General features: G+C 35.6%; 1 protein-coding gene across 3 annotated transcripts in view; it reads left to right on the top strand.

Annotated features, from left to right (window-relative positions):
- Window positions 1-281: 281 nt before the first annotated feature.
- The window catches only part of ESCO1 (establishment of sister chromatid cohesion N-acetyltransferase 1), a 32,607-nt gene continuing 20,301 nt past the window's right edge, over window positions 282-12,587 (top strand). The window contains exons 1-7 of one of the 3 annotated variants that reach the window (XM_026841756.1): window positions 282-351; window positions 2,386-2,489; window positions 2,693-2,891; window positions 3,452-4,823; window positions 5,476-5,587; window positions 6,842-6,905; window positions 9,409-9,523. In XM_026841756.1, coding sequence (XP_026697557.1) covers window positions 2,695-2,891; window positions 3,452-4,823; window positions 5,476-5,587; window positions 6,842-6,905; window positions 9,409-9,523 — 1,860 coding nt within the window. In that variant the 5' untranslated portion in view covers window positions 282-351; window positions 2,386-2,489; window positions 2,693-2,694. The remainder of the gene's footprint in view (window positions 352-2,385; window positions 2,490-2,692; window positions 2,892-3,451; window positions 4,824-5,475; window positions 5,588-6,841; window positions 6,906-9,408; window positions 9,524-12,587) is intronic. The other 2 variants (XR_003397710.1, XM_026841755.1) reach the window with 2 other exon arrangements.

Here is a 12,587-nt window from a genome sequence, read left to right as displayed (position 1 = left end):
TACCTTCTCGCCGACTGCTCGCGAGTGGGAGCTGGGGGGTGTGGGGGGCGCCCCGCGGTGTACGGCTGCTTCTCCGCGGCCCCCGCCTCGTCCCTCGGTGGCGTTGGCCTTGGCCTGACGAACTCGTGGCCGGGTTGAGGGGCTCCCTCCCAGGCCCTGCTCCAGAAGGGTTGTTACGGTGGGGCGCTGAGGCGGATGACACTGGGCCACGCTTGGAGGCCTTCCCTTCCTTCCCGTTAAGTTCCGTCGTGGAGTCTCAGCCGGGAGTTAAGGCGCGGGGGGCTGCAATGTTCTGTCATGGCAGTCAGCGGGGGAGGCTTATGTGTGAGACCCCAGCGTGCTGTCAAGCAGGTGGGCCCCCAGTCTCAGCAGAGACCAAGGGCTCGCCCCTTCTTTAAGGACTTAAGGGTGTGGGAGTTGTGTGCCTCGGTTTTTCCTTGAGTTTTTGCACCAAAACCTTTGATTGTTGTGTAGTTTGTTCTCATACTTCTGTGTCTTCCCTTCTTTCCATAATCTGGCTTGTACTAGAGGGGACTTCTTCAGGGCAGAAACTGCCAGTTCTTGATTGTCTGGAAAAGCCCTTGCTTTGCTGTGCAAAATTTCGGTAGGAAAGAAATGACTATTAAAGAGCTAGTTCTCTCCGTGGGAGGAGAACGTATCTGTCAGTGTCCTGAGAAGCAATATCGGTGAGGGAAGGATTTTATTTTCTGTTTTGTACTTGAAAGTCTTTCCTGAGCATGCCATGTTATGTGGCTGAGAGTGACAGTGATGTCTGTATACGTCTGGAAAAAACCCAAGAAGGTCTAGGTGTATACAGTGTGTGTCATGGTGTTCTCAAATTCTGAAAGTCAGTGTTACGTTCTAAACTAAGAGAATACATAACCGAAGACTTATTCAGCAACTAGGGCTATTATTTTCAGGTTGAGTGGCTATACTGCAGCTCTGACGGATAATCTTTGACTAGTGGAAACCTATCGGCTTGCAGAGTGTCACAGAGCTCGTCAGTTATTAGAAGGCATACAGATTCTGTTACCTGCTCCTTAGGGAGAGACATGGAAATAGCACCATGAAAAGTCCTATTAGAGATTTTTTTTTTCCCTGGATAGAATTAAAAAAACATATCTCGGATATGAGTTGCTGGTCATGCAGCGGCTTTAAATGAGAAAGTCAGAGGACAGCACTGGAATTTGAGCATTATCAGTATTGCATAGTTAAAAGTGTCTTCATAAAAGAGTGGATAAATAAAAATGAGGTTAAGGACGATTTAGTCTGAAAGAAAAGTATAACTCTTTACTTTTTCCTTTTGGATAATGAATAATTATTAAAAGGAGCTTAATGTAACTGTCTTTAAGATTAAAGAGAAAGACATGCATTTGTCAATACTGGAAGACTTGGTGTAGTTGTCATGAAATGAAAGTATCTGGTCTGTGTTATACAACTGGTAGCTTAAAGTTCCTGTTTGACCTTAAAATCTGTTGAATTTAATATCAGATCAGTTAAGGTTTGAAAAGTAATATAATTCTGTAACAGAAATATTTCTTTGTCAGTCTGTCAACAGCAAAATTAATAGATAATGCTTGACCTAAAGAGGTGATATGGAAGCTCTGAGCACTGAGTCTTCCAGGAAACTTAATTTTAAAAAAATTAATGAAACTTTGCTGAACAATTATTACTTATGTCATAATACAAAACCAGTGTCTTTGAATAAGAGAACTTAAAAGTTTCAGAAGCCACAAATAGATGTAAAAGGTATGATCAACCAAATCTGTGAAGACTTTTTACTGATGTTCTCTGCTAGTTTTCAGACTCTTGTGTAGATTAACTTCTGCATTGTTAACATCATTTGAGTTCTCATGAAGTCATCTTTAACTGCCCAAGGCAAATGTCTCAAATAATGCTACTTTCTAGCCTTTCTGTCTCTGACTTGTAGCTTAAGTCCTATTAGAGAGAACAGTGTGGGTGGTTGCTGATGTCTGTGATGTTCTCTAGTACCAGCCACAAAACTTAGTAGAGTCCAATGGATTTATTCACTATTGCTGTGAGGCACAAGATTGATAGCAGGTTCGCTTTTTTGCTGGCTGCGAAAGAGAGCAGCATACTATCTTCTGGAAAAATACAAAAGGCTAAGAAACTTCCTTTCAAGGGATGCTATTATCTGCCACCTTTCGAAAGGTAAAAGGGTAATGCTTAAGACAGCAAAATCCCAAAGACTGTTGGATATGGAAATCAAATTAGTGTGGTTATTTTTTTTTAAAATTGATTATCAGAGAACTTCAAAGCTAAGCATTGTTTGAAGGGATGGAAGAGGGTGGGAATGCCAAATTCAGAGTCTCAGAAGAAAGTTAATATAGTTCTTACTGCATGAACATTTTATATTTTTTATAGGTGGCATGAAACGTCCTGCTCGTAAGCATATACATAAGGAATGCTCTTGGCACACCTTGATAAGTTACTTTGGCCTAAACATCGATTGCCTCTTGTAAAAACCTGTAAGTAAAATAAATGTAATTTGATTGGAGATTGCTTTGATGATTTGCTTTCTGATCACAGTTAACATGATCTGTGTCTAATATGAAAAGTTAGTATCAGTTACCTTATTTTGTAAAAAGGGGTGAATCTTTGGTTATATTAACTGATACTGTAACAACAGTTGACAAATACTGAAAGATGGATCAATTATTGTGTTTTACAGAAATGGCAGCTCAGAAAAGGAAGTCTATGTTAGTAGAGCCTTCTGCTAAACGCCCAAAGCTGGACAAGAACAGCAAACCATCATTGGTGAAGAAGGAAAAAGAAGTGTCAGATACAAAACATGTCTCAAGTAAATCAAAGCCTAGTCAGTGTGCAGTGCAGGAGAAAACTGTACTCAAAACCTCTGTCAAATCCAACAGGTCGGTGACAAAATAAGCAATTGTTCTAAGTTACTTTTGTAGACTAAATTAGTGCAGAAAAAAATCTAAGTAGAATGAATTTTAATTAAAAATACAGCTAAATAGTTAAATAGTACTAGTGGGAAGATCAGCCTTACATTGACTGATATCTGGTGCATCATTCCTCTCAGGAACCATGTTAGTGTCTCAAAATCCAGAAAGACTTCCTCCAGAAAAGTTTCTGAAGCAAAAATACTATATAAGCTGATACTTTATTTGAAAGCCACAAGTATCAACAATTAAAAACTGTTAGAGATGTTAAAAAGCATTCATCTGGGGTTCTCAGTTCAGTCTTGCTATGCATAAAAAACATTTAAGTACTACACTTAAGAGTAACCAGGTGGAAATGAAGTATATTTTTAGAACTATTTCAGAGAAAATTCTTCTAATATTGAGGGTGTAAGATCTAGCATTTTTTAAAAAGAAAAGAAAAAAAAGAGGCAGAGGTCAGTAGTAATAAGAGTCTTTATGACAAATTCTACTTTCTGGCTGCTGAAAAAATAATTATTTGAATCTTTCAGTGACAACACCAAGGAACCTGAACTAGGAATGCGTATGACTACAAGATCGTCAGGATTCAACTCGAATAATAAAACAATACCTGACAAAAAGATCCAACAGCAGCCTAAATCTACAAAAAATAAGGAGGTATGCCAGAAGAAATCTGTGCAAGAAATTCCAAAGTCAAAATGCATAATTGCGCCAAATGAGCCAGTAATGAGGAGATCACAGAGACTGCAGCAGTTAACAAATGTACATGTACCAGCAAGATCCCTGCGCAACAGAGAAGTTAAAGAAGAAAAAGCTTTGGAAGTTAAACAAAGTAGCCAGGCAAAAAGACAAGCTCACAGTATTGCAGTAAAAGTACTTAAATCTGCTGGAGAGAAGACAGAACAGAAGAACACAAAAATAAAGCCAAACAATACAAATGAGGATAAAGAAATACATGTAGAAGTGACCAGCTCTCTGAAAGAGAAAAAAAGTAAAGCAGACAATAAAAATGATAATTCCAACAGCATTCAACACAGCCTTCAAGGGTCATCGGTATGTCCTGATGAAACTCTTGGAGAAGTTAAGAAAGACCAAGTGGGCCCTGTATCTCCTATTTCTAGCAACACAAAGAAAGTGGAAACAGATTCTCTTAAGCCAAATTCTAAGACAGTAACTAAGGAAAAACAACAAATGCATCACAACATAAAAAGCATTACAAAACCAAAAAAGATTTCACAGCCATCTGTAAGTGAAACAAATGTGGCTGATCAACCAGAGAATGATGCAAAATCCAAAAGGGTAAGCATCCTTGAACTTTGTGAAGAAATTGCAGGTGAGATTGAGTCAGATACAGTAGAGGTGAAAAAAGATTCTCCCAATGCTGAGTATAGAAAAACAGAAGAAAAACATGCTGAAATACAGCTTCAACAAAGTGAAATGCTTACTCAGAAAGAACCTAGTCAAAGTACTCAATGCAAACGATTTTTCCCTAGCAAAAAAGGAATGCCTGTCAAATGCACTCTGAATGGTAGAAATAACTCCTCAAATAAAAACTCTAAATGGACCAAAATTAAATTGCTGAAAGCTAGTAACATGAAGCAAAGTAACTTAAATTCTGCAAATGCCCCCAAGCTTTCCTTGTTAAAAGATTACCCTGAAGTTGCAGAGGCAAGTCAAATGGCTACAGAAGCAGAGCTTGCGAAGGCACAAGGCAACCTGTCAATAACAGGACTCTCTGAGAATGAAAGTGCAACTTGTGTGCAGGAGAAATCAGATCCTTCATCTGAAGGAGCTGGAGCTAAAGAAGTGACATTAGAAATAAAACAGCCCACCAAGAGAGGTGCAGAAAATGGTTTGTTGCGTAATTTGACAAAACATTTATGTGAGCCAAGACCGGATGAGGTAAGTCATTTTAATTATGGTGTATGGTGGGAGGGTGTTCTAAATCTGTTCTGTTTTCTGAGAATGCCATGTTCAGAAAGTTTGTTTTAACAATTACTTTATTTTACAGTAACTTAACATTTTCAAATATATTAAATATCCTTTACTGGTGCATTGTCGTAGACAGGATGATAGTAAGCTGGAGAATGAATCTGTTCCACCCTCCTAAGTTCTGTAGTTAGCTAAATGTTGATTGGTAAAATTTCCTGCTGGAGCTGGAGGTTGTACAGATTCATATGGACACTTTTTTGATGACTTAAGCTTGCATAGCTGTTCTGATCTGAAAAGATGTATTAAAAGAAATGAGAGGAAAAAAAGTGTGTGCTATCTGAATAAGCGTCAATTAAAATTTAAGATTTTAAGGACAAAAGTGTTCTATAGAAAGTATTTTACAAGCTTATATATAAAATGAAAAAAGATTTTTTGCAAAAATAATACCACAAACTTCAGCATGGACTAGCTAATCAGTTGCACTTTGTTTAAAATAATACAGAAATCAGAAAGCTGGGGCTATATTCAAGATATTAATACTTAGTTAGCTCAGTGATTTTGTTAATAGTTAGAGGCATTAAATAGTTAAGGTTTTCTATTTAATATTTTCTGTTTTGTTTAGAGATTTCGATTACATTTGGAATCCAGTCCAGAAAGTTCTCCAGTGAAGTATGTTACAGCTCCTAAACCACCAAAACAATTAAAAAAAGAACCCGGAGAAAGTGAATCTCAAGGTAACTACTACTACTTTTTCCTCTTCTTCTGGTCAGTTATATGGGAAGCATAAGTCTTCCTTTCAGAGGAGTGTTTCACAGAATAAGGTACAATTGGCACAGAACTAAACTGGGATTTGAACTGTTCAGAGTTTTCATATTTGTGTGTCACACCCATGGCCTCTTTCGTAGCAGCGAATGGCCTTTTATCTCTGGACTGTGTGGTGGGAGAGGGAGCTGTCTCTTTTCTACCCAGCTCAGCTTTTAGTGCTTTTGTGCTTTATGCGTGAATGTTTTAATGCTTAAATATACCCCATTTGAGTAAAATTGAACTGACAACGTTAAAAAAACCAACCAACCAAACAGAAAACCCCCCGACCAATCCTTTACTTTTCCATGTAATAAAGTAGTAAAACTTTTGTATTTCATTTGGGTTCTTCTCTTAGGTCAGTTTCTGTTAAGGGTTCTCCATCGGTTACTGCTTCTTTTGAATTTCTTTCTCCTAAATTGTTTGACTTGATCAAATTATTGAGTAATCACTCTCCTGCTTTTATTACTTTGTCTTCATTTATCAGCCTATGAATGCAGTTTGTCAAAACTTACGATAAGTATGATGTGAATATTTGACAATAAGCGGATCACTAACATATCTCTTAGTTAACTTCCTGCTTGATATTTCATCCTTTTGGGTTTTTGGTTTGTTGGGGTTTTCGTTTTGGTTTGAGTTCTGGTTTTGTGGTTTGCGTTTTTTTTGGTGTTTTTAATCTGAACCTGATTTAGAGTATAGGTTTTTTTCCTGCCATTGTAGGGTATTTTTGAAGGACAAAATGCTCTAATGTTACTGTTAGAGAATATAAAAAATATTTTTTTCTTTCTTTTGCTATTCTTGATTCTTTTCCTTAACTGTTTCAGAACATACCTTGGATGGGGGCATACTATACATTTATGATTTTAATACTATACATAGAGCTATTTATATGGTTTTTGAAAAAAAAAGATTTAAACTGCTATGTAGTTTCACTACTGGTCTTGTTCAGCTGCTGGCAAACTGCTCTGCAGAACGGCTGTGGAAATGTTGAAGAAGATGGCATGGTTTTTAAAGTATATGTAGAGGAACATCTGAATACTGCCTCAAGGTTGCATCTTTTTTTATTGGCCATGAACAAATTGCAACATTGTCTTGAATATATTTTTGCAAATCACTATTTGTGTAGCTCAAATTTCCTCTGCAACTAAAAACTTTGTAGTGAAGTCATAATCTTTGATTAATTGTAGGTTTGGCTCCCAAGCAGTTGACACCTGCTTCATTTACAAATCAAACTTCTGAAACTGAGAACAGGTATAGTATTTCATATATTATGAAATTACAGTAACCTCCATAGAGTTATGAGACATTTTATTATAAAACTAAGTGTTCTGTTGTCGCCTAGCCTCAACTTTCAGTTTCAAATAAGTGACTTGTCCTTTATAAAAATAGGCTTTCATTTTACTCAATTATTAAGGGACATTTTTATTTTGTTAAGAAAATTATTAAGCAAGATATTTTTAACTGCACATTTATTTTTTTAAAAAGTAGAATTTAACAGAGTTGGGAAAATATTTCTGATGGTCTCTACCTCAAATCGATAATGAGAGAGTATGCGAAGAGTTTACCACATGGTTTTTGCTTACTGAATTAATTCACTTCTGGAAGAGTTTTCTAATCCTTAAATTGTGGGAGTCTTGTATATATGAAATATTTTTAGGTGGGGAAGAGGGGATTTAATTTGGAATAGTTTTGTGATTGCTGTGAAATGAAGGTTTCAGCTGCCATATGAAAATGATTCTTGTTTTTACTACTAAGAGTTCAAATTTATGTTTTTATCCTTGATCATGTTGACTGTTGTAGTTTTTGAACAATTCTGACATAGTCTCTAGTTTTAGCCGGTTACAAGCTAAAGACAATAATTTCTTCATACCCAGTACCTTGAACAGCAACACAGTTGGCACATTGGTTAGTATATTGATACTGTTTTCTATATATCCATAATGGAGACAAGAAGAAATGATGCAGTTTGTTTTCAGTACATCCACATGAGACCAGATTAACAATTTCTAACTTACCAGTCTTTTTGTACATGTTGAAAAACTCTACTACTATGGAATTTCACAGAAGATGGGTGGTAAGGTAGATGTAAAACTACGAAAATGAGTATTTTTAGATTTTTCAATAAATATTACAATAACTTCGATTTTCTCATATTTTTATTCTCCACTGCCAGACAACTTTATGGTATCTACTTAAATGTATTAACTTTATTAGCTGAATAAACCCATATTGCTTTACTGTTATTTAGATATATATTTTTCTTGTGAGAGCTTTCTTACCCTGCTTTCCATACGCTATCCAGGATTTAAGCCATCATTCTTTCTGTGGTACTCCTGCCATAACATAGAGTAATCACACACAGAATTGTCTAGGTTGGAAAAGACCTTGAACATCATCCAGTCCAACCATTAACCTAACACTGACAGTTCTCAACTACACCATATCCCTAAGCACTATGTCAACCCTACTCTTCTTGAACACCTCCAGGGATGGGGACTCCACCACCTCCCTGGGCAGCTCATTCCAACACCTAACAACCCGTTCTGTAAAGAAATACTTCCTAACATCCAGTCTAAATCTTCCCTGGTGCAATTTGAGGCCATTACCTCTCATTCTATCTCTTACTACTTGGTTAAAGAGACTCCTCCCCAGATCTGTGCAACCTCTTTTCAGGTGGCTGTAGAGAGAGGGTGATGAGGTCTCCCCTCAGCCTCCTCCAGACTAAATGTGCATGCCTACAGTGTAGCTTTCTTTAGACCTTCATAAGAAAAGGTTGCAGTGGGAAAAGGCAAACCTTTAAGTAGCTACTTAATGCAAATTTGGGGGCACATGATAGGAATAAAAAAATTCACTCTGAATTAGCACAAAAAATGCCATTTAAAAAAGTCTGGCAAGAGTTTTTCTTTTTGAAAAAGCTCACTGAATTAACCTGCTACATGTACTACAGCAGCTGCTACAATTAGGTGTTTGGCCCTGTATCCTTAGTTTGCTCAGAAACAGCAAATACGTAAATACGCAGTTGAAGGATAATTATTTTTGTGTGTTTTGCATTGATGATCTCAAGAAGTTTTATCTAAACCTGGAATTAATGTTGGTTTTCCCCTGACTATAGTAGCATGTTCACAGAATAACTTTGTTCTTGATTATTACAGTACTTCCCAGTGTTTCTTTTCAGTTGAGACAAGGGGAAACTTAAACAGAGAGATTTCAGTGATATCCATCCATTTATTCCTCAGATCCTCTTCTCCGTCCCTTTGCTACCAGCCATTATAAGAGAATAAGTGTGAATTGAGCTTGAGAGATTTATGACATCTGTTTTATATTGCACACTTATATTTGTGGGAATATTTACACGGTCTGCTTTATCAGCCTGATGTATGAAACCTAAAACTAGAAGCCTAAACCTTACGTAGGAAATAGATAGCATTAAGCACCATCAGTCATGCTCTGAGAATGCCTCAGTTAAATATTTGTGTTAATGGTTGTGACTAACCTACCCCTAATTTCATTTTTATTAATTTAAAAAAATACTGTAATTAGGCTAGTCACAAACTGTATTTTCTGGTTAATTGTTTTATTTCCTTATTTTTCCATTTGAATTATGAATTAAAATATATAGGACTGTGTTTTGGGTAATTAACTTGAATTTGTATCTCATTAAAGTTTAGCTATACTAATCACAATGGCTTTGAGTTTCTAGGATGACATGTATAAGCAGTCCATTTTTTAACATGAAATATATTTATATTTCAAGGGTTCCATTGTCAAATCCTTCATTAGCATCAAAATGCAGTAACTTCCTACCATCTGAGGAACATATTCAGAAGCTCAAAGAAGCAGGAAAAGATGCTGATAAGCAGCTGATCATAGTAAGTAATACCCCTGTAGTAAGGCATATAGCTTCTTGAAGAAATTGCTTTTGAATTTTCAGTGCTGTGTTTTTATGAACATATCTAAAAATCATTACTTATACATAGTATTATTGTCATTGTAAATGATTTGTGAAAGTAGAACCTGTACTGCTAGATTGTCACTCAATATAGATAGAAAAATGGTGTCAGACAGACTTAACATTTAAAGCTGATTCTTGTTAAAACAAATTTCTGCATTTTTTAAATAGAACGGCTTTTTGGAAAAAGTACAGTTGTTTTAGGGAGAATGAATTTGCTTTTACTTATGTGCAAAATCTCAGTTTCTTAAAACTTAAAATTGTAGGGGGAGGCGCATCTGGCAGATTGTGTGCAAAATTAACATCAGCAGATACATTCCTGCATCATTCATATGTTCATTGTTCTGAGACAAAGATTTTTCTGTGGATGCACTCATTTTCACCGTAATATTTAAGCAGTAATACTAGTTTGGTTATTGTTCTTACTCTTTTTGCTGTTAGCTGCCAAATGCAGGTATCTCTTTTAAACAAGAAAATACAGAATAAGAAGGAAAAGAGTGACACACAGTCATTTTTCCATCTTGTAGATTCACACAGCTTGGTAGTGAAACAATTGGAGGTTTTTGTTGTATTTTGTTTTGTGTTTTTAATAATACATCAGATAATCCTTGAGAAAAGAAGGGCTGGAGGTGGGAAGCGACAGAGGGAGAGGCATCCAGGCCACTAGGAAGGAGGACTCTCTAATAAGCTTCTTATAAAATCACCCCTCTCACATATATAACTGGTGGTCTTGCTAAGTTGCATTTTTTCATGTAATACATGGATTATACACGTGAAAAAAATATTAAATAGAACGAGGTGAGTTCTGAACAGTCTTTCATATGCATACTGAAATCAGAGCTTCTGACAACTAAATTGATAAACATGTCCTTGATTTGCCTGAAGTGATACAACTCTTAAGCATTTGAATGCCCAGTCACAGGATGATAAATGAACCATCTCTAACTTTTAAGAAGTATTTCAGCTATTGCCTCTTTGAAACTCCTTTTACCAACAGAGTTAAAATGCATGATTAAATATCTTAACTATATTAAAAGGACTATAAGAATATTCCTTTTCATTTCAGTAAAGCTAATTTAATTTTTGCTCCTCTGGTAATAGAACTTGACTGAAGAGTTGCTAGGATCTTTGACAAGAAGACATACATAACTTTCTACTTGGCTACTGAAGTGAAGTTGTGTAGCTCTCCTCTACAGTATTCATACAAAGAGATGTTTTGCAATTTATTGCTATGCTGGTAGTATCCTTGTTTTCAGCCCAAATTAGGAGAGTAATATTTTTTCCCTTGGTATTCAACAGTAAAAGTTTTAAGTTACTTACTTAGCAAAATTTTAGAATATAATGGGTCATCAGTGAAGAACACTAGGGAAAATGGGAGAAACCTAATTTCTTGTCTTCTTTGAGTATTTCTGGAAAATGCAAGTGAGTGCTCTGTTTAATTTTTAAATGTGCAAGTAACAACTTCGTAATATGTAATATATTTCAGCACTTCATACATATCTAGTTCACTTTGATTTCATTTTGTTCAGAGTAGGCTTTTTATTGCATTAAAAGGGCATTTTGGTAACCCCTGTAGTTCACTTTATCAAGAAAGCATTAGGTAGGGTATTGGTCTGATATTTTTTTACCTGGGGAAAACTGCTTTTAGCATTGTCAAAACATAGAGGAACCCAAATATTTGTTAAACCATTTTGTAAAATACTATCTTGGACATTAGTTACTGTGGAGACAAGACATAGTTATGTCTAGAATAGTTTGTGCTAGCATCTGGAGGGGAAAAATCACTAAATTGATTTCTAAAGTACCAGCCTTTGCTCATACCAATAGTTAAAAGATTGGGGATTAAATGCATATAATAAGGTACATTTTGTAATTAATAGTTTTGTTTGCAAAACCATCGTGGGTTTCTTAAATGTGAATTCTGAATGGCTGGACTTGGTTTTGTTTTTTTTAATTAGTAAATACTTACGAAGGTGTGTATGTACTTCTGTAACAATCCTCTGAGAACAGATAAAAGATTCATTGGGTTTAAAAGCTGTTCAGGTTGAAATTTCTCCTATACGGAGAGCAGTCTTACTACACACAGTCAGTTCACTTAGATTAACATTTATAGTGTCTGTAAAAAAAAAATTTTATAGTCAATAGCTAGAAATCATTTTTATTTCAAGTTTCTGGCGCATTGCTTTAAAAGAAGCAGTTTCATTGTTCTTCTTTACCTTGAGCAAAGTTGGGAAGTCATGCTTTTATTCTTAGCAAGGAACATTTAACTTGCACTTTGTTACACTTTTTTAAAAAAATTAAATGCCTGAAAGGTGCAATTTAGGACTCTCTACTGTAAAATCTGTTTCTTTTGGAGATCTGTCAAGCCAGTCCACTTTAATATATGTACAGAATCTTTTTTTTCTTTTTGTAATGCAAGTGGGTAGGCCTTAGTTTTAACTCACCACATGATACTCTATCTTTGTTCTGCTGGTTTTTTTTGATATTGAATTTCCCTAGTCTTTTCTATTTAAGTTTGACATCTGTCCTTTTAATTATCTACAGTATCTGAGGCTCAGAGTCTGGGATGTTACAATATTGTTTGTGTATTCTAACCTTTTCATTTCCTGAGCTATATTTAGAGAGGTGTTACAGTAAAACTAGTCTTTGTTTTCCACAATATGTTTTATTTTTTATATTTAATTCTTAAAGATGTCATTCTCCCATGTGATTGCTGTAATGAATAGATTAATTTTCTGTTTTTCTTAAGTAATATGATCTTTAACAAGCTTTAAGGCTATTTGACTGTAACACAAGTACAATAATTCAACATCCATTTGCAGCAAAGAAGTATTTAGTAGCTCTATTTGCACCATTCTCTTTCTTGGTACACATCATCTAGTTATCTGAGCAGCTTTCAAGCATAAAATTATTTTCATTTTGTAGAGGTACAACTAAGACAAAAGATGAGTTGTTTCTGTGTTCTTCAGATTTACTTGCTGTCA

The sequence above is a fragment of the Athene cunicularia genome, assembly GCF_003259725.1.
Source record: "Athene cunicularia isolate RWA chromosome 2 unlocalized genomic scaffold, athCun1 chr2_part1, whole genome shotgun sequence".
In the NCBI taxonomy this organism is placed as follows: Eukaryota; Metazoa; Chordata; class Aves; order Strigiformes; family Strigidae; genus Athene; species Athene cunicularia.
This window is presented reverse-complemented; position numbering and strand designations above follow the sequence as displayed.